This window comes from Prionailurus bengalensis, chromosome C1, assembly GCF_016509475.1.
Source record: "Prionailurus bengalensis isolate Pbe53 chromosome C1, Fcat_Pben_1.1_paternal_pri, whole genome shotgun sequence".
Taxonomy (NCBI): domain Eukaryota; kingdom Metazoa; phylum Chordata; class Mammalia; order Carnivora; family Felidae; genus Prionailurus; species Prionailurus bengalensis.
In genome coordinates, this window is record NC_057345.1 from 191919936 (window position 1) to 191946182 (window position 26247).

At 39.0% G+C, this 26247-nt stretch overlaps 1 protein-coding gene across 2 annotated transcripts in view; it reads left to right on the top strand.

Annotated features, from left to right (window-relative positions):
- Positions 1–26247, top strand: part of PARD3B (par-3 family cell polarity regulator beta) — a 1020722-nt gene that overhangs the window by 588038 nt on the left and 406437 nt on the right. For both annotated transcript variants that reach the window (XM_043577601.1, XM_043577602.1), the window contains exons 11-13: positions 6180–6365; positions 19847–20017; positions 24244–24376. In XM_043577601.1, the coding sequence (XP_043433536.1) occupies positions 6180–6365; positions 19847–20017; positions 24244–24376 (490 nt within the window). The remainder of the gene's footprint in view (positions 1–6179; positions 6366–19846; positions 20018–24243; positions 24377–26247) is intronic.

Here is a 26247-nt window from a genome sequence, read left to right on the forward strand (position 1 = left end):
CACTAGTACAAGAGAGTGTCAGGTGAGAAGCAGTGCTGACCCAGATGCTAAGAGTGCTAGATTCTGGGTGTGTTTAAAGTAGAGCTGACAGGAGTTGCTGGTGGGTGGGATGCAGAGTGTGAGATAAGAAGGAAGTCAGCGATGACATTGAGGTCTCTTGCTTGAATATCTGGAAGAATACAATTGCCGTTTACTTCTTCAGGAGGAACAGGTTTAAGGGATGATCTATTTGGACATGATAGTTTCAAGGTAGAAATCCTAGTAGAGTTACTTACTAGAGAATTGGTTATGTGAATCTAGTTTAGGGGAGAGAGGTGCAGGTAGGAATTTGTAACCCCTGAGCGTGTAAATGATATTTTAACAAAATGAAATTAGGTGGGGGTAACTTCAAAAGTGAGGATGGGACGGGCGCCTGGGTGGCTCAGTTGGTTAAGTGTCTGACTTCGGCTCAGGTCATGATCTCGCGGTTTGAGCCCCACGTCCGGATCTTTGCTAACAGCTCAGAGCCTGGAGCCTGCTTCAGATTCTGTGTCTGCCTCTCTCTCTGCCCCTCCCCCACTTGTGCTGTGTCTCCCCTCTCTCTCAAAAATAAATAAAAAAAAGTGAGGATGGGAAAGAAAAGGTCAGATGATTGATTCCTAGGACACTAGTATTTATAGATTGGTGAGATGGGGAAGAATCAGCAAAGGGAATGGCAAGAGTATACCAGGAAGTGGCAGGTGAACTGTAAGAGAGTGATGTCCTAGGACCAAGAAAAGAAAGTATCTCAAAACGTAGGACTTCATCAATTTGGTCTAATGCTCCTGCAGATCTAGGGAGATAAAAGGTGATAGTTGACCCTGAGATTTAGTAAATGAAAGTCATTGGTTATTCTAAGAGAGGTTATAAATATACTACACACGTGCATACATATACATATATAGAATACATATACACACCATATATTATATAGTTTTATAGGGTAATACATATTATATGTAGCATATGTAGTGTTACAAAATGTGTGTGTATGTGTAAAAGAGTGTGTGTGTCATTATAGAGATGTGTTTACATCTCTATAATGGTTCATTATACAGCAAATGGTTCTTGTGCCTTCATGAATTCCTTTTAAAAGAATTTATCTTTTTATAATTATGGATAAATATTTAGAAAACAGAAAATTACAAAGAAGGAAACAGTAGTCCATATTGCAGTGCAGTAGATAACCGGCTTGTTGTTGTTGTTGTTGTTGTTGTTGTTGTTTTCTGTGCAGACATCTGCACATATGCAGATAGATGGGGTGGGGTTGTGGGGCAGGTAGGTAACAGATAGATGGGTAGGTGTCTGAGTATGTATACAGTGTATATGTTATAGAATTGAAATATACTGTACACATAAGCTATTATGCTTCACGTTATATTCTCACATGAGAAGTCTTTATGTTCATACTATTTTATATAAGTCTATGATTTTCAATAAATGAAAAAGTACAAAACAGCATATATATAAGCATAACTAACCTAACAAACACCACTTGATAAGCTAAATTTGTCTTCTGGGTTATATTAATAAAAGTCAGCATTTTGTATATGTACCAATAAATTCAGTATTTATCACTTTTCCTACTCTGTTGATCCCCCAAAGATCATATTTCTGCCTCCGAAAAATTAGCTGCCTTCTAACCAGAGACATAACTAAGTGCAGAATTCTATTACCAACTAAGTGGTCAGTCATGAACCTGTGAGCCTAAGACTTAGTCAGTTGTAGGGATTTTCACTGCCACTCCTTTCTGGTAGTTGAGAACATACCCGCAGGCAACATTGCAGTTCCAAATACTTTCGGAACCCTACTTGCCTTAAACTTCACTATTCTTGGCAATTGTTAATTCAGGGCAGTGGTTTTCAACTGGAGGCGATTTTGAGCCCAGGAGACTTTTGGCAATGTCTGAAGGCATTCTGGGTTGTCATAACTGGGGAAGGAGGTACTACTGGCATCTCGTGGGTAGTAGCCAAGGATTCTGCCGATACCCTTTAATGCATAGAACAGTCCACAACAAAGCATTGTCAGACCCAAATATCAGACCCAGAAAGCTTTAGTTGTGGACCCTGAAAGACTGATCCTGGGAACATGCTAGAGCGTGAGGTCTAGACATACACACTAGGGGCATGTAGGCATCCATCATGGGCCTGGATCTAGGAGCTCACGGACTGTGTATCTAGAGGCATGGCCTCTAGTAGCAAAGAATAAGAAATAATGAAAAGAAAAAAAAATGAATGAAATTCACAAGATTTCCTTTATTATGCCAGGCTTGAATCTGGATTTTTGCCCCCCTCTGGATAATTGTAAGTAGAAAAAGCAAGGAATACTCCCAATACAGCATGAAACATAGAAAGCAAGAGAGGACCTTTTGGGCTTCTCCAGTGACTAAGGTCCTGCATTTGGGACACTTGTAAGGCCTTTATACCTCTTTTCATCCTTCTAAAAAATGTCATCTGGCAAGATTTTAGCTTAACTTTTAGAGTTCCTAGTTGAACCAAGATTATTGGAGGAAGGCATTCAGCATATTGATTTTTTTTGTACATTAGGTAAAGGGACATTTATTTCTAATAGAGGAAATGGCTGTGCTAACTACTGTAATGGCTTCCTTCACTATTGGGTGAATAGCAATAATAATTTGCTATTATAAGAGCCCACTAATTATGGCTTGAGCCTGATAAAGTGTAAAAAAGGTATAAAATATAACTATACTTGAGTAGAGGATGTAAAATTGCATGATGTCTTGCTGTCATTGTGAGAATCTGTCTTGGAATTTCTTGTGGCTAGGCCAAGTCATAGTGGTTCACAGAGGTTGAGACATAGCAGTTAAGAGTCTACACAGGAACCATGCTGACTGGGCCTCACATAGCTTCCAACACTGTCAAGTCTGATGGACTGTAAGTACTTATCCCCTGTACGTTTCAGTCTTCTAATCTATAAAATGGGTATGATAATAATCCTCATAGGGTTATTACGAAGAGTAAGTATACTAATATGTGTAAAGCACTTGGAACCATTGTTAGCTACCAGATTTTTTGTTGTTGTTATATTTCTGACTGTCAGGTATCAGGGACTTAAAAGGCAAATCTTGCTGTGTTGGTAGGAATGCAAATTGGTGCAGCCATTCTGCAAAACAGTGTGGAGGTTCCAAAAAAAAGGTTAAAAACAGACCTACCCTATAATCCAGCAATGCACTACTAGGTGTTTATCCAAAGTATACAAAAATACTAATTCAAAGGGATACATGCACCCTCACGTTTATAGCAGCATTATCGATAATAGACAAACTATGGAAATAGCCCAAATGTCCATCTACTGATGAATGGATAAAGGAGATGTGGTGTATGTATATATGTAATGGAATAATACTCAACCATCAAAAGAGTGAAATCTTGCCATTTGCAATGATATGGATGAAGGTAGAGTGTATTGTGCTAAGTGAAATAAATCAGAGAAAGACAAAGGCCGTATGATTTCACTCGTGTGGATTTTAAGAAAAGAACAAATGAGAAAAGGGAAAAAGAAAGAGGAGAACAAAGCAAGAAACAGACTCTTAACTATAGAGAGAAAACTGATGGTTACCAGAGAGGAAGTGGGTGTGGGGATCAGTTAATTAAATGATGGTGATTAAGAGGATAATTGTTGTGATGAGCACAGGGTAATATATGGAATTGTTGAATCACAGTACTGTACCCCTGGAGCTAATATAACACTGTATGTTAACCAACTGGAATTAAAATAAAAACTTAAAGAAAAATAACACACACATACAAAAATTAAAACATAGCCATAAATAATATAACTTGGTTTCTATTTTGTTTTTACCGTGTCTGTAATAAATGAAAGATGTTAGTACAAGTATGAATGTCAATCTTAATTAAACACAGTTGCCAAAGAAATTGGATTTGATCACAGAATAAAATGGTTTGAAGGTATTACTCAAGCAAAATCTGCCCTTGTGTCACTTTGTCTCTAGGAGATAAAAAGCCATGGCTGGTGTGAGTGTAATGGTGTTTACAATTAATTGATCACAGCCAGTTACAGCTTTGGGGCACCTGGGTGGCTCAGTCAGTTGGGTGTTTGACTCTTGATTTCAGCTCAGGTCATGATCGCAGGGTCATGGGATCGAGTCCCACCTTAGGCTCTGTGCTGACTGTGGAACCTACTTGAGATTTTCTCTCTCCCTTTCTCTCTCTGCCCCTCCCCTGCTCATGCTGTCTTTCTCAAAAGCCATAAATAAACATATAAAAGAAAAAAAGTCAGAAGCTTTTAGTCTTTCCCTAAAATGGTGTTCACAAACTTCTAGGAAGAACACCTTTTCTTTAATTTATACTTTAATTCAGTGGAACTTTATCAGACTGAAATTAACCAAACCCCAGAGAGACCTGGAAACATAAATGATTATCAAATGTTATGGATTCTAAATAGGAAATTCTGGAAAACAAAGATGAAGGCTAATAATTTATGTTCAGTATTTAGCTATGACATTCCCATAAGGGGAAAAAAAGACGGTTACTTTGATTCAAATAATGGGATTTGTTTCTCAGATAATAGTATGAGTTAAAAGAAATAACTTATAATAGGTTTATTAAATTAAGCAATAAGGTTTCATTTCTTTGAAATCATCTATTGTCAAAATTTTTGTAGCTAACTTCATTTACAATGAAATTAAATTAAATGAAGAAACTTAAATTTCTTTTAAGTTAGACATGGGTTTTCTCCATTTTGGTAGGAGTTGAAAATACTGGGTCAGTGGATCTGGCTATGATCAGCCTCTTAATCCTGTTTTAATTATGGGTTCTTTGCTACTTCTGATTTTATAGTTGTTATTTGGTGACTGACATTCAGACATCCACAGCAATTTTTACAATATGCAGTTTTACATAAGGGTCCCTCAAAGTGACCCTAAGATGAGAGTTCCTAGACATAATTACAGACAGGAAGAACTACCAACCTAGAATGAGTTGAAAGGTTTCCAGGGCTATCTTATTTTCAAATTTTCCAGTTAAACACTGTGGCCCAATCTCACATTTCTGCCAGCTGGAGAGGGACGCAGGAGGGGCACCTGCAGAGGTTATCATGTGGACAGCACTTTTCTGTTCTCACTCCTGTATATTTGAAAACATCAGGGGGCGCCTGGGTGGCGCAGTCGGTTAAGCATCCGACTTCAGCCAGGTCACGATCTCACGGTCCGTGAGTTCGAGCCCCGCGTCGGGCTCTGGGCTGATGGCTCAGAGCCTGGAGCCTGTTTCCGATTCTGTGTCTCCCTCTCTCTCTGCCCCTCCCCTGTTCATGCTCTGTCTCTCTCTGTCCCAAAAATAAATAAGCGTTGAAAAAAAAAAATTTAAAAAAAAAGAAAACATCAGGGGCCAAATATGATTAACCTTATGCTTCTCCCTGGATACTTGAACCCCAAGTGTAGCTGTTACAGCCATGTATCTGTATTTTTTTTGTTGTTTTTTGCGAATAGTTGTGCTCATGGCCAAGTGTCATTGGCAAAGAGCACACAAATATTTGTTGTGCATTATTGTTTTTGTTTGAGTTCAAAAACTGATTGCCACTGAGTTATACTACCCAAAGAAGCAAGCCTGAGGCATGAGTTGGACAAAGTGAAATGTAATTTAGTGATACTCATTATAAATCACATTTCCCTAACTTTAAGATAATATTTTTTCAGTGCTCTGTATCCAGTTGACAGTCTTGATCAATAACACTGCTTCCATGTGAAAGATGTGTTTTAAATTATACAAGCCAAATATTGTCCTCAAATGTTAGCATATTTCTACACCAAGATCTCTTTCTTCATCTGCAAAATGAAGTTATTGGGATCACATGATCTCTGAGGTGTTTTCTGGTACCGAAGTTCCCGTACGTAATATCCAGCCTCTTTAATGAATATATTCTGCTGAATTTCCAAACGGTTATGGGGTGTTTCAAGTGGCATGACTCCACCTCACCAAAGGGTCCTCTTAGTTGATGATCAGCAAATTTGACTCCCAAGAACCGTTTCTCAATCCCGAGGACGTGGTGGTGGTGGCCCGTTATAGAGAGAAGAGACCAGCCTGCTAGAGGTCCAGTCATCTTGTTGTGTCAGTGCTTGGCCATTTGTGTGTAAACACTAATCTGCTTTCTCCCCTTCACTCTTTCCATGTGCGCTTCAACAGAAAGGAGAGCCTGACTGCTACCCACTCTCCCTGGAAACAACGGAGCAACTCACCTTCGAGATCCCTCTGAATGATTCAGGTTCTGCTGGTCTTGGCGTGAGCTTGAAAGGGAACAAATCTCGAGAAACTGGAACAGACTTGGGGATTTTTATCAAATCCATCATCCACGGAGGTGCTGCTTTTAAGGTCGGTGGGAATGATGTTTGCACGTCCATGTAAAGGCACTTGAGATGTGGCTATTTGTTTGGGAACTGGATAGAGAGGGTGTCTGAAGACATGAGACCACGAGGCTCTCCTGCAGGTGCAGCAAGTGTACGTGTGAATGGATCTGGGCAACAACTGTCTGTTCATATTCTCTCTGGGGTTAGTTTTATATCCTGGACATCGTTCTCTAAAGCCATCATGATTAATATTCTTTCACCCATTTCTTTTATTACCATTAGGATTCCTCTGAATGTGTTACCTGACAGAGTTAGGTGACCTAAAATACACAATCATAAAAACAACACTAAAAACAAGTCAACAGGAAGGCAGCAAATAAAGAAATTGTTCTTGCAAGAAGGAAAGCTCAGTGGAACCTCAGCATGATTGTAGTATAAATTAAAGGGCATTGATCACATTATATACACTTGAAGATGGCCAGGGTGCCAGGAATGCATGTTGGCCTTTGAACTTGGAAAAGCTTCCAGATTTGCAGAAAAAAAAAAAGGAAAGGAAAGAACATGATCCTTCCTTTGCCCATTGGGGGAGCAGTGTGATCATTGCTATTAACATAGTGTAATAGTTAACTACATCGCCTGGGTTCAAACACAGCTTCATCATCATGTCCTCCAATTCGCACATCACTGCTAGCCATGTGGGAATGTGGGCAAGGAGCGTGACCTGCAGGGCTCCCCTTTCTTCATCTCTGGAGCGGGACTATGGGCAATACCTAATTCAGCGATTCTAAGGATTAGATTAACACACACTGTGATTGCAGGGGTGAAGTGGTTATTGAGTGGGGGAAACATGTTTGTGCTTATCGCCAGCTGTCCTCCCCACCACCATCATCTCATACCATGCCATGAGGCTTCTTGAGTTTGAATCCTGCCCGGACTACTCTCACCCTCTGTCAATGTGGGCAAGCTACTTGTCTCAGTATGCCTCAGTGTCCTCATTTGTAAAAGGAGTAAAACTAATAGACCCTACCTCCTGGTGCTCTTAGAAGGACCAAGAGAGTTATTGTATGCATACTGCCTAGCACAGTGCCCATGATAAACTTTCAACAAATGTTAGCCATTTAAAAATTATCTTGATGTTAGTAACATGATCTTCCCTAAATAAAAGCCAAGAACATCTATGCAAAGTTTCCAGGAGCATCTCTAGTCCTAGAATCCTGGCTTTGGTGAAGCATTTGTCTTTTCTTACTTCTCATCCCACTTTTGTTTCAGACCTAGACGCTGAGCTAATGCTGTTTTCCTTGGGAAATAAATTCACTGTGGGTAGACAACTTTTTAATGTACTCTTTGGGTCAGTAGGGTTTTTTTTTTGCATAATAAATAATGACAGAATTTCAGTAACATACATCAATAAGTAACATACATCAACAACATACATCAATTTGTGCCCCTCATAGCTCTGCAGGACAGCTGGAGGAGCTTTGATTCAGATTCAGACTGGTATGTCTCTGTCACAGGTCTGAGTGGGCTCCTCGTATTTCAGTTCTTGGGCCAGCAGGCTAGGGGGAGCATATTCTTCTAATGCTCTGAGGTGTCAGAGGGCCAGTAGCAAAGAGTGAAGCCTTTGAAATCCTGGGCACTGATCCGGCAGTTACTCCACTCACACACATACACACGATGTGCACACATGTGCCTCTGACCAAAGCAGTAATAGAGGTGAATCCAAGGTCAAGGGGTAGAGAAACACAGTCCACGCATGGTGAGGCTGTGGCAAAGACGTGAGTACAGAGAAAGGTGAAAAACTGGGGTCAGTCGTTCAGTCTATCACACTCTCCAATCTGGCTCAGATATGCAGATCCAGGAGCAAAAGGAAAATAACGGTAATATTAACAACAGCAGCAGTTCCCATTCATTGTGCTTAGTGCTTAATATATGCTGGATACATATATTCTTCCTATTTACCCCGAGTTATTAGCATGCCATTCCATCATAGGGAAACTGCAGTGGTTAGTGACTCTCCCATGGCCACATACCCAGGAATTGCTTAAACTAAGATTGGAACTCAGGCAGTCTGACTTCAGATCCTGTGCTACGTTACAATGCAGTGAAGCCTCCTTCAGCTCTTCCATCCATATTCCTAGAGATCAAGGGCCATCGCCGTGGGGTTGTCTGGTGTCATGCTTGTCATCCTTAGCCAAGCCATCTAAACACGTGCTGTGTTTAAAGAATAAGTCTTGGTCATGTTTGTGGATACGAGATTGATATTTTTCTTCTTATACCTAATGACAGTTCTATTTGCAGAATCTATTCCAAGTAAAATTGGAACTGAAATGAATTTTTGGAAATTAAAAGCAAACATCTTAGCTCTTTTATGGGCAATAACTTAAGCTCAAGCAGATACTGGAGAGCAGGTTTAATATGTATATCCATGTTTGCGTAAGTGAGCATCTCCTTACCTAAGCAGTTTCTAACAGTCCTGTTTCTTGCAGAAAGATTTCACTTTCCATTTATGTAAATTTCTTTCCTGACACTGGTCTGCTGAGTCAGACAATCACACCACTAAAAACCACTGGACAGCATATTTATAGCTGATTTTAAACAGTAAGAGGCATCAATCATGAATTTAGCCTTATTGTGAATGTTTAGTATCCATTTGTCTTGTTTACTTTTTGCAGTGTAAAGGGTAGAGGACTAAGCTTTGCTCACAAGACATCTGCTTAACCAGAAAAAGAGGGAGAAAGTATTTTTCTATCTTCTTCTGCTCTTCCAATAATCCGCTGTTATTCCTCAGAAAATTGCCACCTGTTCTGTGATTCAGGATTATGTCTTACAAAAATTGTTTTGAGACTTTGTTCCTGTCCCTGTTCAGAAGATACAAATGTAACAGACTGCAGTGTCCCTGGGGCAAAGGGGAGATAAGCATGGGGAACATCCACTTTCGCATCTGGCCCTAGGTTTTTACCTGAAATCAACAAAATAATCTTTCTGCCAGAGCACAATCTTTTTCTCCTGGCCCTTCATACCACTAATTGGTTCTCAAGGTGTTTTTCCCTTTAGGGAAGGTGGATTTTTGAAAACTAAACTACTTTGAAAAGTATGACCAAATTCTTCCTGTGGATTCTGTATGCTGTATTCTCCTGGGGGTTTCCGTTGGTGTAAACAAAGATAGGCTACTTCTTGCCAGATGCAAAACCACAGAATGACTGTGACTGTAATTGAGGGCCTCCCTCTTTTTTCTTTCTTTTTTTCCTTTTTTAACTTACCTCTCAGGCTACTGATTTCTATCATCTCCTCTCTTATTTGAGGAAGTAAATGTCTTTGGAGATGTAAATCTCTGTTGGAAAATAAGAGTATCCGGCTACTTTAGGATTCTCTCTTGGAAGTGAATTTCTGTCACTCTAAGGGCACACTGAACAATATTTTAACTCTATTCAGAGTTACTCAAATGCTTAATCTCATTAATATTTAAATTCAAATGTGCATATCAAGAAGTAAATCCTAGAAACTCTTCTTCTCCACTTGTGTCAGGACACAGCATTTGCTTCAGGCCAGGGAGTCCTTTGTGGACCCTTCTGAAGCATCACTTTTAGCTGTGCCTTTCACCATACAAAGTGACCATTGACCTTCATAGCCACATACGACTGAGGATTAACGCTAATATGCTTCAACAATAACAGACATTGCCTATTTGTAGTTTCCTTGTAGTGTCTGTCCTTCTTACTGGGCATTTGTCCCTGAAGTACAGGGTAATTGCTTCCAGAACCAAAATATACTGCGTATAAGTTTATGAGTTAACTTCTTATGAACCATGAACTGAGCGGAATTATGATGTTCATGACGATGCTTTTCTAAAATTTTAGTCTTGTGATGGGAATTTATAGTGAATGTGATGGTGTAGTTACTGGTAAGTGAAAAGAAAGGAGTAATGTCTTTGTTGCAGTTAGAAAAAAAGGTACCTTGAGAAAAATGCTCTCCTTTCTCCAAATCCACATAAAAAAACTAGCTTTTCCTTTCCTCCAGTAAAGCACACATAAAGTCTTGATAATCAGTTTGAAGACATTCAGTATTCTCATTCTCATTTGCTAAACATTCTGAGATCAGTGGCTTTCTTTCGCTTTGCTTTTCATGAACTATATGAACTGAATTTTTAAGGAGAAAATGCTTTTTTTGCAACTATTGATTATAGTGATTTAAATTGCTTATTTCTCTTATTTTTCTACCTTAAAAATGAATTGCTTCTAGGAAAAATAGATGACTAGGATAGTGATATTTTAAAACAATCAAGATAGAATATTAGTATGCTGTAGTAAGAATAAAATTCTCATGGAATCTATTGTATTAATTCTGAATGACATTTTTTTATTTGAATATATAGACTTTGGGAGTAGAATATGTCCTATGAAACCTTGAAATAATAAGGTAAAAATTGAAATTTAAAGGCAGTTTTTGCTAAGGGAAAAAATGTCACATATCAGATTATTTAAGGTCTCTTAAATAGGGAGAATGAGTATAAGAATACCTGTTATTCTCTAGAAAATTAATTAGCCAGGTTTGTGCTTAATAAATACTACTTGATGATGATGAAATTAAATGAAAGAAAAATGCATGACATAGCTAATTGCAAATGCATGCACTCAGAATATGAAATAGACATAATTTAAGTAATTTGATTCTGGCGTGCTTAGGAAATTTGGAATGCTCCCTCTGAGAAATGCAGAATTTCATGATCTACACTGTTTAGTATGAGGTATAAGAAAAAAAATTTTTTTGCTAATACAAGCAATCCCCCTATTTTAAAAGGACTAAAATATTAATTTTTAGAGAGAATATACACAGTTGTAGAATTTCGGGGAACACAGTGCTTGTTCCTCAATCTTCACGTTTCTTCGTAATATGGAACATTTAACAGCATCCAAGCTACTCAACAGGAGGCCGCTAGAAGTTCCCAGCATGAGTCACTTCCAACTCCATCTCTATTGGTATCTATAAATCATGTGGTGGATCTATAATTAATGAATTCAAAGGAAGATAAAAGGGACAGCTTTTGAAAGAACACTAATGTTAAATGGTTGCTTCCACTACCCATTTTTCTCAAAACTGATCATGTTTTCTGCTGGTGGAAAACCATAACGATCATGACCAGGAGCCGTGTCCTCTAGGTTTTTACCTCCAACCGGAGGACCCTACACTCCAAGGATGTCAGTAGCTGCACTGCAAATCCTCCACTGTTAGAAGCGGAACTTGGGCGTTTCATCCTGACCACAAAAATATGCTACATTTTATAATCAACTTCTTAGCTTTTGCAGGAGCTTTGCCTGGAAAAATTCATAATTGCTATATGCCCAATAAGAAATTTACCTCAAAAAAGGAAATTATTAACTGAAACATGAGAAAAATAGTTATCAATTATGCAATGCAAATTATTTTCACCAATTTCCTTTTATTACAAAAGCCAAAACTGTTGGCATATGTTAATGCAGGTAGTCAGGCTCATCATTTATGGGTTTTCTCCAGTAGCCAGTATTTTGTAAAGATGTACTAGAATATTATTTTTTAAAATCTCACAATGCCAGCATCAGTCATTGCTTTTCGTGCTGATCCTTATCACTTACACATTTTTGTTTCATGCATGGAAATTCAAATAAGAAAAATCCATACCATGCCAGATAAAATTCTGGAAACCTACATCATTTTGAAGTGTATTTTGAACCCCATGATTGTCTCTGTGAGCTTTAAAAAAAATTGTAAGAATTGGTAGTCCTAATCAAAAAGGAAATTGCAGTCAGGACTCCTGGGTGGCTCAGTTGGTTGACCATGTGACTGTTGGTTTCTGGCTCAGTCCATGACCTCAAGGTTCAAGAGTTTGAGCCCTGCATCCAGGGGTGGGGTGGGGGAGTACACGGTCATGGTGGAGCCTGCTTGGGATTTTCTCTCTCTCCCTCTCTCTCTCTCTCTCAAAATAAATAAATAAACTTAAAAAAAAAGGAAATTACAATCTACAAAGTTGATATACCATGATGATGATCTTTGACTCTGAAAATAGTACCTTTCACCTATAAAGCTATTTTCACCTTCATTATGGGCATTATATATATATAGATATTATATATATAATGTATATATTATGTATATGTATATATAATGTATATATATATACATATTATATATATGTATATTATTATACATATATTATACATATATATGTATATATGTATATATCTGTATATAATGTATATATATACATATTATATATATGTATAATATGTATATATATAATATGTGTATATATACATATATATTATATATATAATATATATATTATATATATATATATTCATATTCATTCATAATGTGGTCCAAGCTTTTTTCTTGACTTTTTGCCTTGGACCCATTCTTCTAGTGACCAGACTTTAAGCAATTTTAGCACAAATAAGAGCAGAGTTCATTTTTAAAAAATTAAATAAGAATGATTTTCAATGAGTTGAAAAGGCCTCAGATTCTAGTCTGGTTAGGCATTCATGCAGCATCTTCTTAATTCATATAAAACACATATGCCTTGGGGGCGCCTGGGTGGCGTAGTCGGTTAAGCGTCCGACTTCAGCCAGGTCACGATCTCGCGGTCCGGGAGTTCGAGCCCCGCGTCGGGCTCTGGGCTGATGGCTCGGAGCCTGGAGCCTGTTTCCGATTCTGTGTCTCCCTCTCTTTCTGCCCCTCCCCCGTTCATGCTCTGTCTCTCTCTGTCCCAAAAATAAATAAACGTTGAAAAAAAAAATTTTAAAACACATATGCCTTAATAAGCTTTTTATTATCCAGTTTTCCATGCCAAAGTAAACCAAAAACAGAGAATCAGGAAGGAGATAGGAATATATGGAGAGGAAGCTGAAATGACAGGAAGCAGAAGTGTCAGATAAGCACAAAATACTATTACTGCATAGTAGGCCACTGGATATTTGTGATCACTCTGTGTCAGTGCTTCTCAAACTTTCTTGCTGAGGAAATTATAAGGCTCAGTAATGACCATAGTAGAGTCGATAAATTACGATATATTCATGCCCCATATTTTCCATTGGGAATTTGAAATGAAAGAATTATAATACATTTGCAAGTCCTATATCAGGATGTTTTGGTTATGTATGTTCCGATGCTCTGAACAATATTCTTCAGTTATCTTTGGCAAAAATGGTTTCAAATACCACAAACAAGTAACAGTATGTTGCTGAGACTCTGACAGTTTGCTGCGTAATGGCGGAGTGAGGCTCTTAAAACAATTATTGAATTAAATGAATAAATTTAAATTGTACAGCAGTTGAGGAAGTGGCTATTGGGCCAGTACACAGAAAGTAATCAGGCTTCGCTTTGAGAGTCTAAAAGTCTGTGTAAATGTGAACATGTGCTAGCATTTTCAGGCCAGCCTGCGTTCATGAATCTCTCATAGTTCCAGTGTGTGAATAAGCCATTTGCTCATTGTAGGTGAAACCTCCCCCAGGTCCGGAGCCCCCGAATGAAAGATCTTACAAGTGACTCAATTTAGCAAGCGCTTCTTGAACATCTGTAGTGAGTTCTGCAGTATATAGTACTGGAGATGGGAAACTTAACTCATTCCGTAATCCGGGAAACTGGTGACATAATAAGTTAAATATATAAGCAGATATATATCGAACATGATAAAGGTATGGTAGATGAGTATTACAGGATCATGAGTATTGAGATGTGGTCAATCACCATGGTCAACTTCTTGACCCTGGAAAATTTAGACCTCTTATTTGGGAAGAATTGGCTCTGTTTGTATTGGTTCAAATTGTGTTTGGACTGATGATGTAAAACACTGATGAATGTAGGTAGGCACTCTTCAAGACAAGAGCTTACATGCTTGTAATCTTAGCAACTTTCTTTATTCCCCTTCTTTGTTTTAAAAACTGTACTTTAAAAAATCTTGATTTATTCTTTTCCTTTCATTGCTATTGTTTTTAAACGAAGTCAAATGATTTCAATCTGGAATGCAAGGGGGTTTTTTAGGTACGTTTTTTTTTTTTTTTTCCCCAGAAATATGGTAGGCAGATGTTGTCATGGAATGATTTTAGGGCCTTGTGAAGGATTTGTTCAGCATAGTCCTTCCCCTCAATCAGGTGTCATCTGGCCTGGAGTCCCACCACACCCCAGGGAAATCCTGCTCTGCAGTCTGAAGCCAGGCTTTGGGCTTTGGGTTCTGAGTGTTGATAATATCCCAGAAGGTTTTACTGAGGGCCTCCTTAGAAACATGCAGAGGCAGGAGCCGACATCTGGTCGTGATTAATCCTCTCAACACCCTGGCCTAATGCGGACTGGCCTTGGGCTGCAGCCAGCTACTCCTAAGAAAGCCAGCCCACTCCCTCATGCCTGTCTCACGTTTTGCAGAGGCTAGTTCTTCGCTTGGCTTTCTTACTTTACTCTCCCCTCTGTGTCCATTAGAACCTTAGAAGGAAAGGGGTCTTACAAAAATTGGCCCAAAGAGGTGGATTAAGCCATACCATGTCACCAGTAATCATGGTAGAGATAGTACCCAGGCACCACAGTACGACAGATGCTGAAATACGAGGTCACTAGACCCCCTGGAACTCTCAGATGTACTTCAGTGGACACATGAAACATACTACAAAGTACCTGATGGCCCACATTACAAAGAATTATCTGGTCTAAATATGTAGCTGTGGAGCAAAATAGTTGGGAATGTGGCCTTCAGAGCGACCCAGGCCTGGTTCAGATCTGCTTTAGAAATGTGACTTGCAACAATGCATTTAACTGACCTAATTCTTGGTTTCTTTTTTATAAAATGAGGGCAACAGTCCCCAATGTATAGGATTGTTGTAAGCCTTAAATTGTCTACTGTACATGATGGGTTTAGCACAATGACTCCACACAAAAGCTCCACAATAAATAATTATTGTCATTAATAACTGTAGTGTCTTTAATCATCTCTAGAACTTTGATATTAGAAGCAATATACCATAACAGGTACATGCCTGAGGAGACCTAGCCATGCCAATAACCTTTGACAAATCACTTATTATATTTGAGCCTCCATTTCTGTATCTCTTAAATAGTAGAAAGTAGTATTTCTACCATGAAGTTGTTGTGAGAAAAAAATGAGAGAGCATGTACAAAATATTTGCACAAGAACTGGCCTATATTAGGTGCTCACTAAAAGGGGGATGTCGTACTCAAACATCCTGTCTCCTGGTTCACTCATCCTGTTGTGTTAGAACCAAGTTACTGCCGAGGAGATCTGAAGCAATCCCAGGACATGGACAAAACCTAGTCTTGTACCAATTTTTATTTGTCCTAAAGTATCGTAAGGAAGTTACGTTTTATCTTGACACTGCTCTCCTTCCTTTTTTTTTTCCTTCCTCTTTTGGGAATGTCCTTTACTCCCTCCTGGCTTGAGGATAGACAGAGTTGGTTAAGGGGGGGGGGGGGGTGGGAAGAGGTAAAGAGTATAGTTGCCAGAGGTGAAGAGTCTTGTTAGTTAGGTGTCTGATGACAGTAAAACAGGAAGGAAAGTGTCTTAGTCTGTTTGGGCTGCTTTAGCAGACTATCACAGCCTGAGTGACTTATTGAAAACAGAATTTATTCCTCTAAGTTCTGGAGACTGAAGTCTAAGATCAAGATGTCCCCAGATTCAGTATCTGGTGAGAACCCACTTCAGGTTGATAGGTGGCCGTCTGCCTGCTGTACCTCACACAGCAGAGGGGGTGAGAGTTCTCTCTCAGGCTATTTCATATGGGCACTAACCCCATTCAGGAGGGTTTCATCCTAATAACCTCACGTTATATTTGGAAGAGGGGTGAGGGGCAAGGGACACAAACATTTAGTCTATAGCAGAAAAGGATTTTTTTTCTTTAATAAATGCAAGCATGACCCAGATTACAATGAAATAAATATTCTAAAATTACTGAGTCATATCCCCGGATAGTTGAATTCACTTATATAAAATCATTTGATGAGAGGTAGCATTCTCATGTCTAAGTATTTACTTAAACACAATATTAACAGAAAAAGATAAAACCTAAAAAAGTGCTTTTCTTGGTCAAAACTATTCCAAAGCATCCCAAGGGCATGCACAATTGTGAAGGATATTTAGTGAGTTTGAGTTAGAGGTATTTAAGGAGTTTTCCATTGAACCACTTTCATTTTAGATCAAGACCGCACTTGGGGATGCATGTATGTTCATAGAGGTAGAGACACGAGCAAATTTTTGTCTCCTGCTTCTACTTTGTGTCCTTGTCCTGCCATTGCCCAGCACACACTCACCAGTCCCCACATCTTCTGCCATCTGACTCTGGATTTTGTATAGGATTCTCCTCTGGAAGACATCTGGTGGCATATTGTATTCTCTGGTTTTGAGAGTTTTTTTCTTGAAGCATTATTTCTTTTGGAACTAGTCATTGTCACCTATGTAGCAGAGAGGACGCTTAGGAAATCGAGAATGCTGAGAAGCCAGGATTTGGGCTCTTCTGCTCTAGCTCTGACCCAAACTAAGCCAAGCAAGTCCTAACCCATGGGGAAGTCCTTCTCTTAAGAGGAGTTCAATAAATGGTTTCTCATCATCTTTAGGCATCACATTATTTATCTGTAAACAGAAGAGGTTGGACAAGATGACCTCTAAGGACCTTTCCAGCTCTAAATTCTGTGATTATATTCTAAATGTTAGGACAACATGGCACTTACTGGGATCACCACTAATGAAATTACCCATCATTTATCTTAGATAGAGAAAGCACACACCAAGAGCAACAGACCCAGCCAAGCCTGAAAATGAGAGTGTGTGGATTTTTATCATGCCCATAGCTCTCCAGTGATGCTTGTGATAAATGTGGATGTCTTCTAAAACAAAAAAAAATCCCAGCTGCCCTGGGGTGACCTAACCTGCCTTTTTGTTTTGGACTGAATATAGCAAACATGCTCTCCTTCCATGTAGTTCTGTATGCTTGAGACTTGGATTGTAGCTGAAAATGAAAGTTTGTGCTTAGTACCTGTTGGTGAGAGATTATTTTACAAAGGAAAAAAAAAGGCTTTACGTCTCCTTCTCTCTGTTTACCCCTACACTCAGACCTTGCCTCATACTTCATAGACAAGGTTCATAGGAGTTACCAGGTGGAGTCTCACTCAGATTTTATTTCCTCCACTCTAGAGATACCCATAAAGTTTCAATCCTTATCTTTCTTCATGTTGTAGAGGACGAGGTGTCCTGCCAAGACTAAGCCTCTACAAATCCAACACCTAGTAGACCTCATTTCCTGTTGACAGGGCTGGGATCTTGGTCTAATTCCTCTATTTCCTCCTCCTCTTTAAAAATCATTCATCCAATTTTTAGTGACCCTCCCATCCTCCTCAAGCTTCAACCCAATAGCCTTCCTTCCACTAAATGCCAAAATAGGACCGAAGGATTTCTCGTGTTATGTCTCACTTCACATGACTAAACCATTATGGTTGTTTTTGTTTTACCCTGTTTCGTGTAACCTTAACCTCATTTTTTATGTGCCTCCCTCAAAATTAGATAACAGAAATGAAGAGATTTCTTTCTTGTTTGGCCTTTCCTGTAAATCTCATTTCCAGATTTGCTCCAAATTAGGGTAAAGGTTAAGTGGAATGGGAAAACAAGAGGAAGGGAGGGGCCGTTACGCTGAGGCAGTCCACTCAGACATTGCACAGCTCTGATTGTATGCCCTTCTCGATCAATCCTGTTGCCCCGCCATCTCTGTTTCTTCGTTCAGGAGCATGTGCTCCTTTGGGCGGCCTCCATGATCCTGCACGGTCAGCACCCTCTCCAGCAGGCGGCACGGGCAGGGCATCTCCAGGGCATTAGCTCTCCAGAGCAGCCTTCCCTGCTCACCCTTTCCCCCCACTGTCTGCAGAAGAACTTCCACGGACCATCTGCTACCGAGTTAGTCAAAGTTTATCAACTTGTCCACACGATTTCTCTCCCAAAGCTGCACAGTTGGTCCCATTGTCCATTGTATGCCTGCTTTTCTCATTTCTTAGGAAAGTTTTCTTTTTTGTATTTTATTCTGTTAAATTTGAACATGGATCTCAGATACTTACTACCAACAAAACTCTTTAGTATTTTCCTTTCCTATTTTCGTGTCCTACAACTGTAGTCTAGAGACCAAGTAACAAAGAGGAGCCTGGTAGAGAGACCCAAGAGCCAAGGTGCATAAAACCAGAATTTGGGTCACTTTGTCTCTGACTTGCTTTTGTGACTTCGGCAAGTTGCAGCCCTTCCCTGTTTCAGTTTCCTTATCTGAAAAATGCAAAGTAAAATGTTGATCTACTTCTTGAGTTCTTTGACTTCTAGAGATAATTTATGGAAAAATTCTCCAGGAAGGGCAACTGTAGCTACTGGTACTTCTGTTAAGTTTATTAGCAACAGCAACATCATAAAATTACTAAAATTGCACCTGTGCCTCATAGTGAGAACTTTCTTCCCTAGTGTGAAACAGGTATAAGGCATGTCCCTATACAGACTCTCTGTATTTTGAGTGTTTTCCCCTTGAAGCTGCCTGTTGGGGAGATGCACTGTGGTCCCCTTAAGTTCTTTTGGCCGCAGACCTGCCACCATTAATGAAATTACCAATCATTTATCTTAGATAGAGAAAGCACACAGTGCCATCCCAGTTTGCTAGCTACCATTGGCATCCCTAGCTTGTGAGATGCTTCTGGTTGCAGATGACTAATACCTAGACGTGATGTAAACTAGAGGCTGGGCTGCCTGTCCACATGTTGAGGTTCTGTGCACTTTGCAGAATGTGGTTTCCTGAAGATTCTGGGTAAAAGTAGTAATCAGTCAGAGCCTGTGTGCAGAAAGCTTGACAGTCTCCTTTGTCATGCTTTTTTGCCAGAAGACATCAGTGCAAATTGGCCCTTCTCTGCACATCTCTGTGTTCTTCGGCAGACTAGCAGACTAGCAACTTTTTGGTTGTATTAGAGAAAATAACATGAGTTTTTTTGTTTTGTTTTGTTTTGTTTTGTTTCCAGCACCATTCAACAGAGTTAGCAGTAATATCTAGGAGACGCATTACGGCTGTCAAACACACAACATTTAAGCGTGATGTCTCTCTGTGCCTGAAAATGCAAACCCTTGTTTCTAGTGATGTGACCACTTCCTTCTGCTTCCAAATCCCCTTTCTTTGAGCCAATATGGTCCCTGCCAGAGAAAATGGCAGAATTGGGCTAGGTTAGCATGCTTGCCGAAGATTTAGGTAAGAGACATTATACAAATGTCTAAATTATTGCAGCTTGGGACTCTGAGATTTCTAAAAAACACTTTCACACAGTTCATTATTGTTAGTATTCGTGACTATTTGATAAGCTCCAGAACCTTTTTCTGCCATAGAAAATAAATCATTCCTAATGGCTGGGTTTTTTTTTCTTTTTTCTTTTTTTTCTTTTTAAATGTGAACTTTTCCTGAAATAGCCATACATCATCACCGTACCTTTCTCTGTTTAACACTGTTTTTCTTTCCTCTGTCCTAGGATGGTCGTCTGCGGATGAATGACCAGCTGATTGCCGTTAATGGGGAATCTCTTTTGGGAAAATCCAACCACGAAGCTATGGAGACACTGAGGCGATCAATGTCCATGGAGGGAAACATTCGAGGGATGATCCAATTGGTGATTCTGCGGAGGCCAGAGAGACCAATGGAGGTGATGCATGTCTTTGGTTCCCTCTGCAGATTGCCCAAATGGCCCCCTAGGGTATGCAAACTTCCATCACTAGTATCATACTGATTCTGAAATTGGAAAAACCTGCCCCCGAAGGGCTCTGATGGATTTACGTGTGGTTACGTATTATAGGTATAACTAGAAGGTATAAAAATGTTCATACAAGGTAAGTAATTTATCAAATGTCACAGGTCCATATTTTCTAGATTTTCCCCCAGAAATTTCTAGAGATTTGGACTTTATGAGCAAGGCTTTATGCATATAATAAACTGTTAAACTATATAACATCTTTATATACTTTTTGATTGATGTGCTGATAGTGTCTATACTTTAGAAAGTTCTTGATCAGATATATATAGTGCTTAATATGAAGATTGTTGTAATGCGCTCAGCTCTGTATATTTTCCCCCATAATGTGCACATGGATAATATAGACCTGGGACTTAATTAATTTAAAACTTAAGCTGTTAAGCAAGCTGCTTGCTTCGTGGTATTAAATAAATGTTTTTAATTTAATAAGTATTTTTGCAATATTTTATCTGGTTTTTCTATGGATTTTTTAATACAAAAATATTTTTACCTAGACGTGAAGCGTAACCATAAAATATTCTCGAATGCCAGTACCCCTAAACATTTCACTTACATACCATTATAATATCTATGTATTATACAATTATTAAGTTATACAATTATGTTAGTATATTTATAATAAATATAAAATATTCCTAAAACATTATTTTTTCTAATATATAAAAATAATTATTAAATACTCCTGAAATATATTTTAAGAAAAGATAAGGAGAAAACAGTTGATCATAGTTGAGTTAAGAAAAACATAAGCATATCACACAAATATTCTCTGAGGACAAGTAATATTTGTGTAATCTGGTAATATGCAAAGTTAACATAGGATGCTGTTAACAACACACTCATTTAAAATATTAGTTTTAATAATAAGTTAAACTTAAAAATTAAAAAAAAAAGGATTTTTCAAATTAAGGCATAGCAGAAGGTAGTTGAAGCTCATAGCAGTTGAAAGCTTAGGCTCTAAAGTTATGGATCACTTGAGTAAAAATCCCAGGTTGTCCATTTTCTGGCGATGTGAAGACATACATAGTTGAGTGCTGAGTGCTTACAGATGACAGATACTGTTGTCTATTTTGTCCCTTAATGTATCCTCATTTCCCAGCACACAGTAGACACTTAATAAATATCGTTTAATGAATGAATAAAAGATGCATCTGAGACCTACTGTATCTGAGGGGGTCAGCTGAAGTAGTAAACTTGTAAACTATATCTCACTTTGTTATATTATCAGCTATCGGAAGAGAGTAACTGTACCTTTTTACTCTTCTGTACATAACCTTGTAAATGTTAAATAAATGTAAATTGGCCAATTACTGGAGACTATATATAATGAGCCAACTCGTTTTCAACATTTGTGTCTGCCTAAGTGACAGAGAGGCTTCCATGAATATTTAATGGATTTTACTTATGTACATAGTTATAAAACCCTTATCTTTTGCTTCCATCCATGATGGAATTGGCTCCTTTCTGGTTTAATGCGATTCTTACTCTGGAGCCTTGGGATTCATGGTACCAGTTGTCGGGGATGGGTCTGAAGGATGGTCTGTGGGCCCCTAAGCCAACCCTTCTGTGTATCTGTGTATTACGTCTTCCTTGAGATTTCTTGGGACAAAGGTATTTCAAGTAAGAGAAAAGTCTGGAAGGTGCTGCTGTAGAGTACCATACCTGTACAAATAACCAAAAGTTAAGGAAAAAAGAAAAGAAAAAATGAATACAGTTGTTAGAAGTTGTGTCCCCCACCTCTCACCTTCCCTTATTCCATGTGTTTCTCTAAAACAGGTGTTTGCCTAATGGGTGAGCGTTCTATAGTTTGGCTCATCTAGTTGAGTCATTTTAGTATTTGCATTCTCCTTTACGGCAGATATTTCCATGTTGATTCTCAAGCTCTGGGGTGGGTTGACAATTATTCCATCAGAAGAAAGAACTAAACTTTTAGTTTGTTGCCCATCCTCAGAAGTGTCTTATTAATAAGTTCACTAGGAAATTAATTGGGAATTAAGAAATGGGACAAAAAGCAATTTTTACAAGGACATTTAAACAAGATCCCTTTTCGGTTTCCCTAATATTTACATGCTTTCCATGGGGAACAGACAGGCACTTGATTCTCTCAGCTACCGAGGATCTCTGTGGTACCCATGAAGATTAAAGAGCATTTTTTCTTATAAAGACAGCAGCCTCTAATGTACAACTAATCTTTATTAAATTGGAAAAAAAAAAAAAAGTCTGCAGCTATTTGACCTCCCAGCTCTGTGTTTTACTGTGTCACAGCGTATGTTGTGCACTCGTGTTTTTGGTGTCTTCTCCTGTGGACCAGCAGTCACCTTCAGGTAAAATAAAAGCACCACAACCTAGAAAAAGGTCTCAGCACCGCTCATACGTGCAGGCAAATCAATTAGTTAGATTTGGCAAGATTACCAAAATGGTTACTTGAACATTATATTGATATAAAAAAAAATGAAGAAGCTACTTAAGAAAAGTCAAAATATATAGTTGTTGGAGTATTTTCCCACATTACCCAGATGTACAAGATACGTAAACAGTTTTGATGAGGGCCTCGTGAAGAATACATAATGAGTCCTTGATTGGATCAAAATCATTTGAAACAGAAACATGTTTTTCAAAGGATGAGCTTGAGGTTCAATTGTAATTCTATTTGAGCCTAGAGACTTGGTATTAAAAAATGGGTTATGACCTGTTTTTTTTTCCTCTTCCCCAAAACATTTCCCTCCCCGCTCCAAGCTCATCTTGGTAGAAGGAGAATATGTTTAAAAATCCATTATATTTTTTATTGGCTGGGACACTAATGGAGGGCTCCACGACAGCTCTATTTTACAGGCTGAATATTTTAATTAGGCTGGTTACTGATCAGTTGTTGGGATATCGATTGTGTCATTTATCAAAGAGCTGGGAAAGCAGAATTTTTGTTGTTGTTGTTAAAGCACAAGGCTGTGCAAAGTGAGCCCTGGCCCTCCTGCCTGCCTGGGCTCCAGCTTTAATTTCGGAGGAGTTTGGTTTGACTAGCAGTACAGAGGCAGAAGGTAACCCTGGCTGTGGGAAAAACGTTCTGAGCCTTGACAAAGAGCTAACAGGGCTTCAGCAGCTGAAAACATTTTAATTATTAAGAATGCATAAATCGAATGTTTTAAATATTTTGTTTAGGTTACCAAATGTTTGTAACTAAGAGGAAAGTATAATCAAATTGCTTGGACCAGATGCTTTGCTCAGAAGGAAAGAGCTCTGGGGGGGGGGGGGGGGGGGCGGGGGTGCGGCATCAGATCCGTGTTTCTGTTTGGGTGAGATCCTCTCACAAACGGTCAAAGGCACAACCATGAGATGGCTTCCGCATGACTTCCTTGTGTTAGGAAGGCACATAATATGAGCCACAGCAGAACCCAGTTCTCTGTGCCTCAGTCCTTTTGAACAAACAGCTGGGGCTCTCTACACCTGGCCCCTTTCTACTGCCTCTTCACACCTGTGTAACATGGCTTGTGGGGGTGTTACTCTGGCCATTTTGAAGACACTGTGAATTTGTTTGCAGGCCATCAAAATCAAAATTGGAGGGGAAAATATCAAAAAGTGGGGGGGGGAAGCTCAGGAGAACCACTGTCTGGCATTGTCACAGGGTTTGTTTTAGCTCCTGGCCTAAAGACCTAGTATCGCAGTGGGACACACTCATGGCATTTCAGTGACAAACCTGCTTAGGTTCTGACTTGTCCTAGAGCATATGCACTTAGTCACTGAGGGAGAGAGCGAGGAACCAGCTGGTTGGCAGAAAAACACCCTTGGCATGAGCTGTATTGTTGCCACGAGCTGTGGTCCCAGATGGAGGAAAATTTGAAAGAAGCCAGTTGTAAGTGGGGGGAAAGAATAATCAAGTTAATCCTCTTTTGTGTTGGCTATGAGTACTCCTAATCCTTAGCACCACATTGTCAGTATTTTTATTTATTTCATATCCAAAGATGTTTTATTAACCAATAGGGCCATTTTGAATTTTCAGTCGAGAATTTCTGTGCGGTAGACTTTTGGAGGATGGTTCATAAACTGATCATTCTACCTCGCTTTCATTGACCAAGTTAGAACGTATTTCAAAAGCAAATATAATTTTTATTTTCGTCCCTTAGGAGCCTACAGAATGTGGGGCATTTTCTAAGCCATGCTTTGAGAATTGTCCAAACGCTATAAACGCCTCCAGGAGAAATGATAATAGTTCATTGCATCCATTTGGCACATACAGTTCACAAGACAAACAGAAAGGTAAGAGGCTGTCCATTTCCGTCTACTACAAACAGTGTGAGAAAATACAAGACTATCTTTTTTATTAAAAGAAAAAAAAAGAACAAAGGGGAGTTAATTAGACTAAGTGCAGACTTTGTTACCCTGAGTCATGAGCACTGAGAGGTGATGGGTGGGAAAGCTGACTCAGAAGTTGTGAAGCAGATTCCTGGCATTGCCTCCAGTCTAAATGACAGTTTCTGTGCTTGCTGCCCCAAACATGGAGGATTCTGTATAAAACAAACCATGCCTGGAGAAAAAGAAATGGCAAAGTGTTATTTTTTTTCAACAATCTTGTAATATAAGAAGTTACCTAATGTAGATAACTATTAAACTTTTAAAAAATGTATGGACAAGTATTAAACCATAAAATGGTCATATCATGATTCACAGATTTATGCTTGACTCTAGGAAGAGTGTGGTAAGTACCATAACCGACATCTTTTTGTTAACAGTTAGAATGTTCTTATTATTCCCTCCCTATGTTGTCTTTCCCTTATTATGCTGTACTAGTAGACCTCTAGATATAAAACATTTGGACTTTGTTTTTTTGGTTTGAGGGCGAGAAGGAGAGAGAGAGAGAGTGTGAGTGTGCGTGCGCGTGTGAGTGGGGGAGGTGCAGAGAGAGACGAGAACAAGCGAGAATCTTTTTTTTTTTTTTTTTTTTTTAAATTTTTTTTTTTCAACGTTTATTTATTTTTGGGACAGAGAGAGACAGAGCATGAATGGGGGAGGGGCAGAGAGAGAGGGAGACACAGAATCGGAAACAGGCTCCAGGCTCTGAGCCATCAGCCCAGAGCCCGACGCGGGGCTCGAACTCACGGGCCGCGAGATCGTGACCTGGCTGAAGTCGGACGCTTAACCGACTGCGCCACCCAGGCGCCCCCAAGCGAGAATCTTAAGCAGGCTTCACACCCCACGCAGAGCCCGGTCTTGGGGCTTGATCTCACAACAGTGAGATCATGACTTGAGCCAAAATCAAGAGTCAGACTCAACCTGCTGAGCCACCTAGGCGTCCCTGGACTTTTCTTTGTTTTTGAAAAATCGTACTTCAGGTCATCAAGAAAATAAAATTTTTTTAATTTCCCTGCATCTCCTTTCTTTCTAATAACATTAAGTTTTTGTATTGCAAAGGCAATACATATTCATTACAGAAAATTTAGGGAAAAGCAGTAAAAAGAAAATTTAATATTACTCATACTTCTAACTATCAGAGATACTAATCGATAACATTTTTGCATCTATATTTCAATTCTTCATGCAAATATGCATATATAAAATAAGATGAAAATGATATATACTATATATAATGTTTAGGGAATTGCTCTTTTGATTAATAACACATTATGATCATCTTGCTCTGTCGTTGAATATTTTACAGCATCACATTCAGTGGTTGCATAGTAATCTATCGAATGGAGGTACTGTTTGTGTAATCGATCCCTTATTTACATCTAAGATGTCATCCAAATTTAACTACATGAGAAGAATATCTAAACTCTGAGAACTCCATCAGGACAGGCTTGTACATGTCAGATTCCTCTAGAATTTTTTCATCAGAATAGGACGTTGGTTTTTCCTCTGATTCCCTCTGTTTTAGTGAGAGTAGCAGCTACAGCTGTGACCATTTATTAAGTGTTTACTGTCTGTTAGATTCTGTGTTAAGCAATTTACATACCCACTAGAAGTGGGTAATACTGTTATTATAATTACACTCACTTTACAGATGAAGAAATCGAGAGTGAACAGTTTACCCAAGACTACATACTTGATCCATGCAGATCCTGGATTCACCCCTTGTCTCTCTGATTCAAGCTCATTCCCTAAACCCCAGCATGGACCCTGTCTTACAT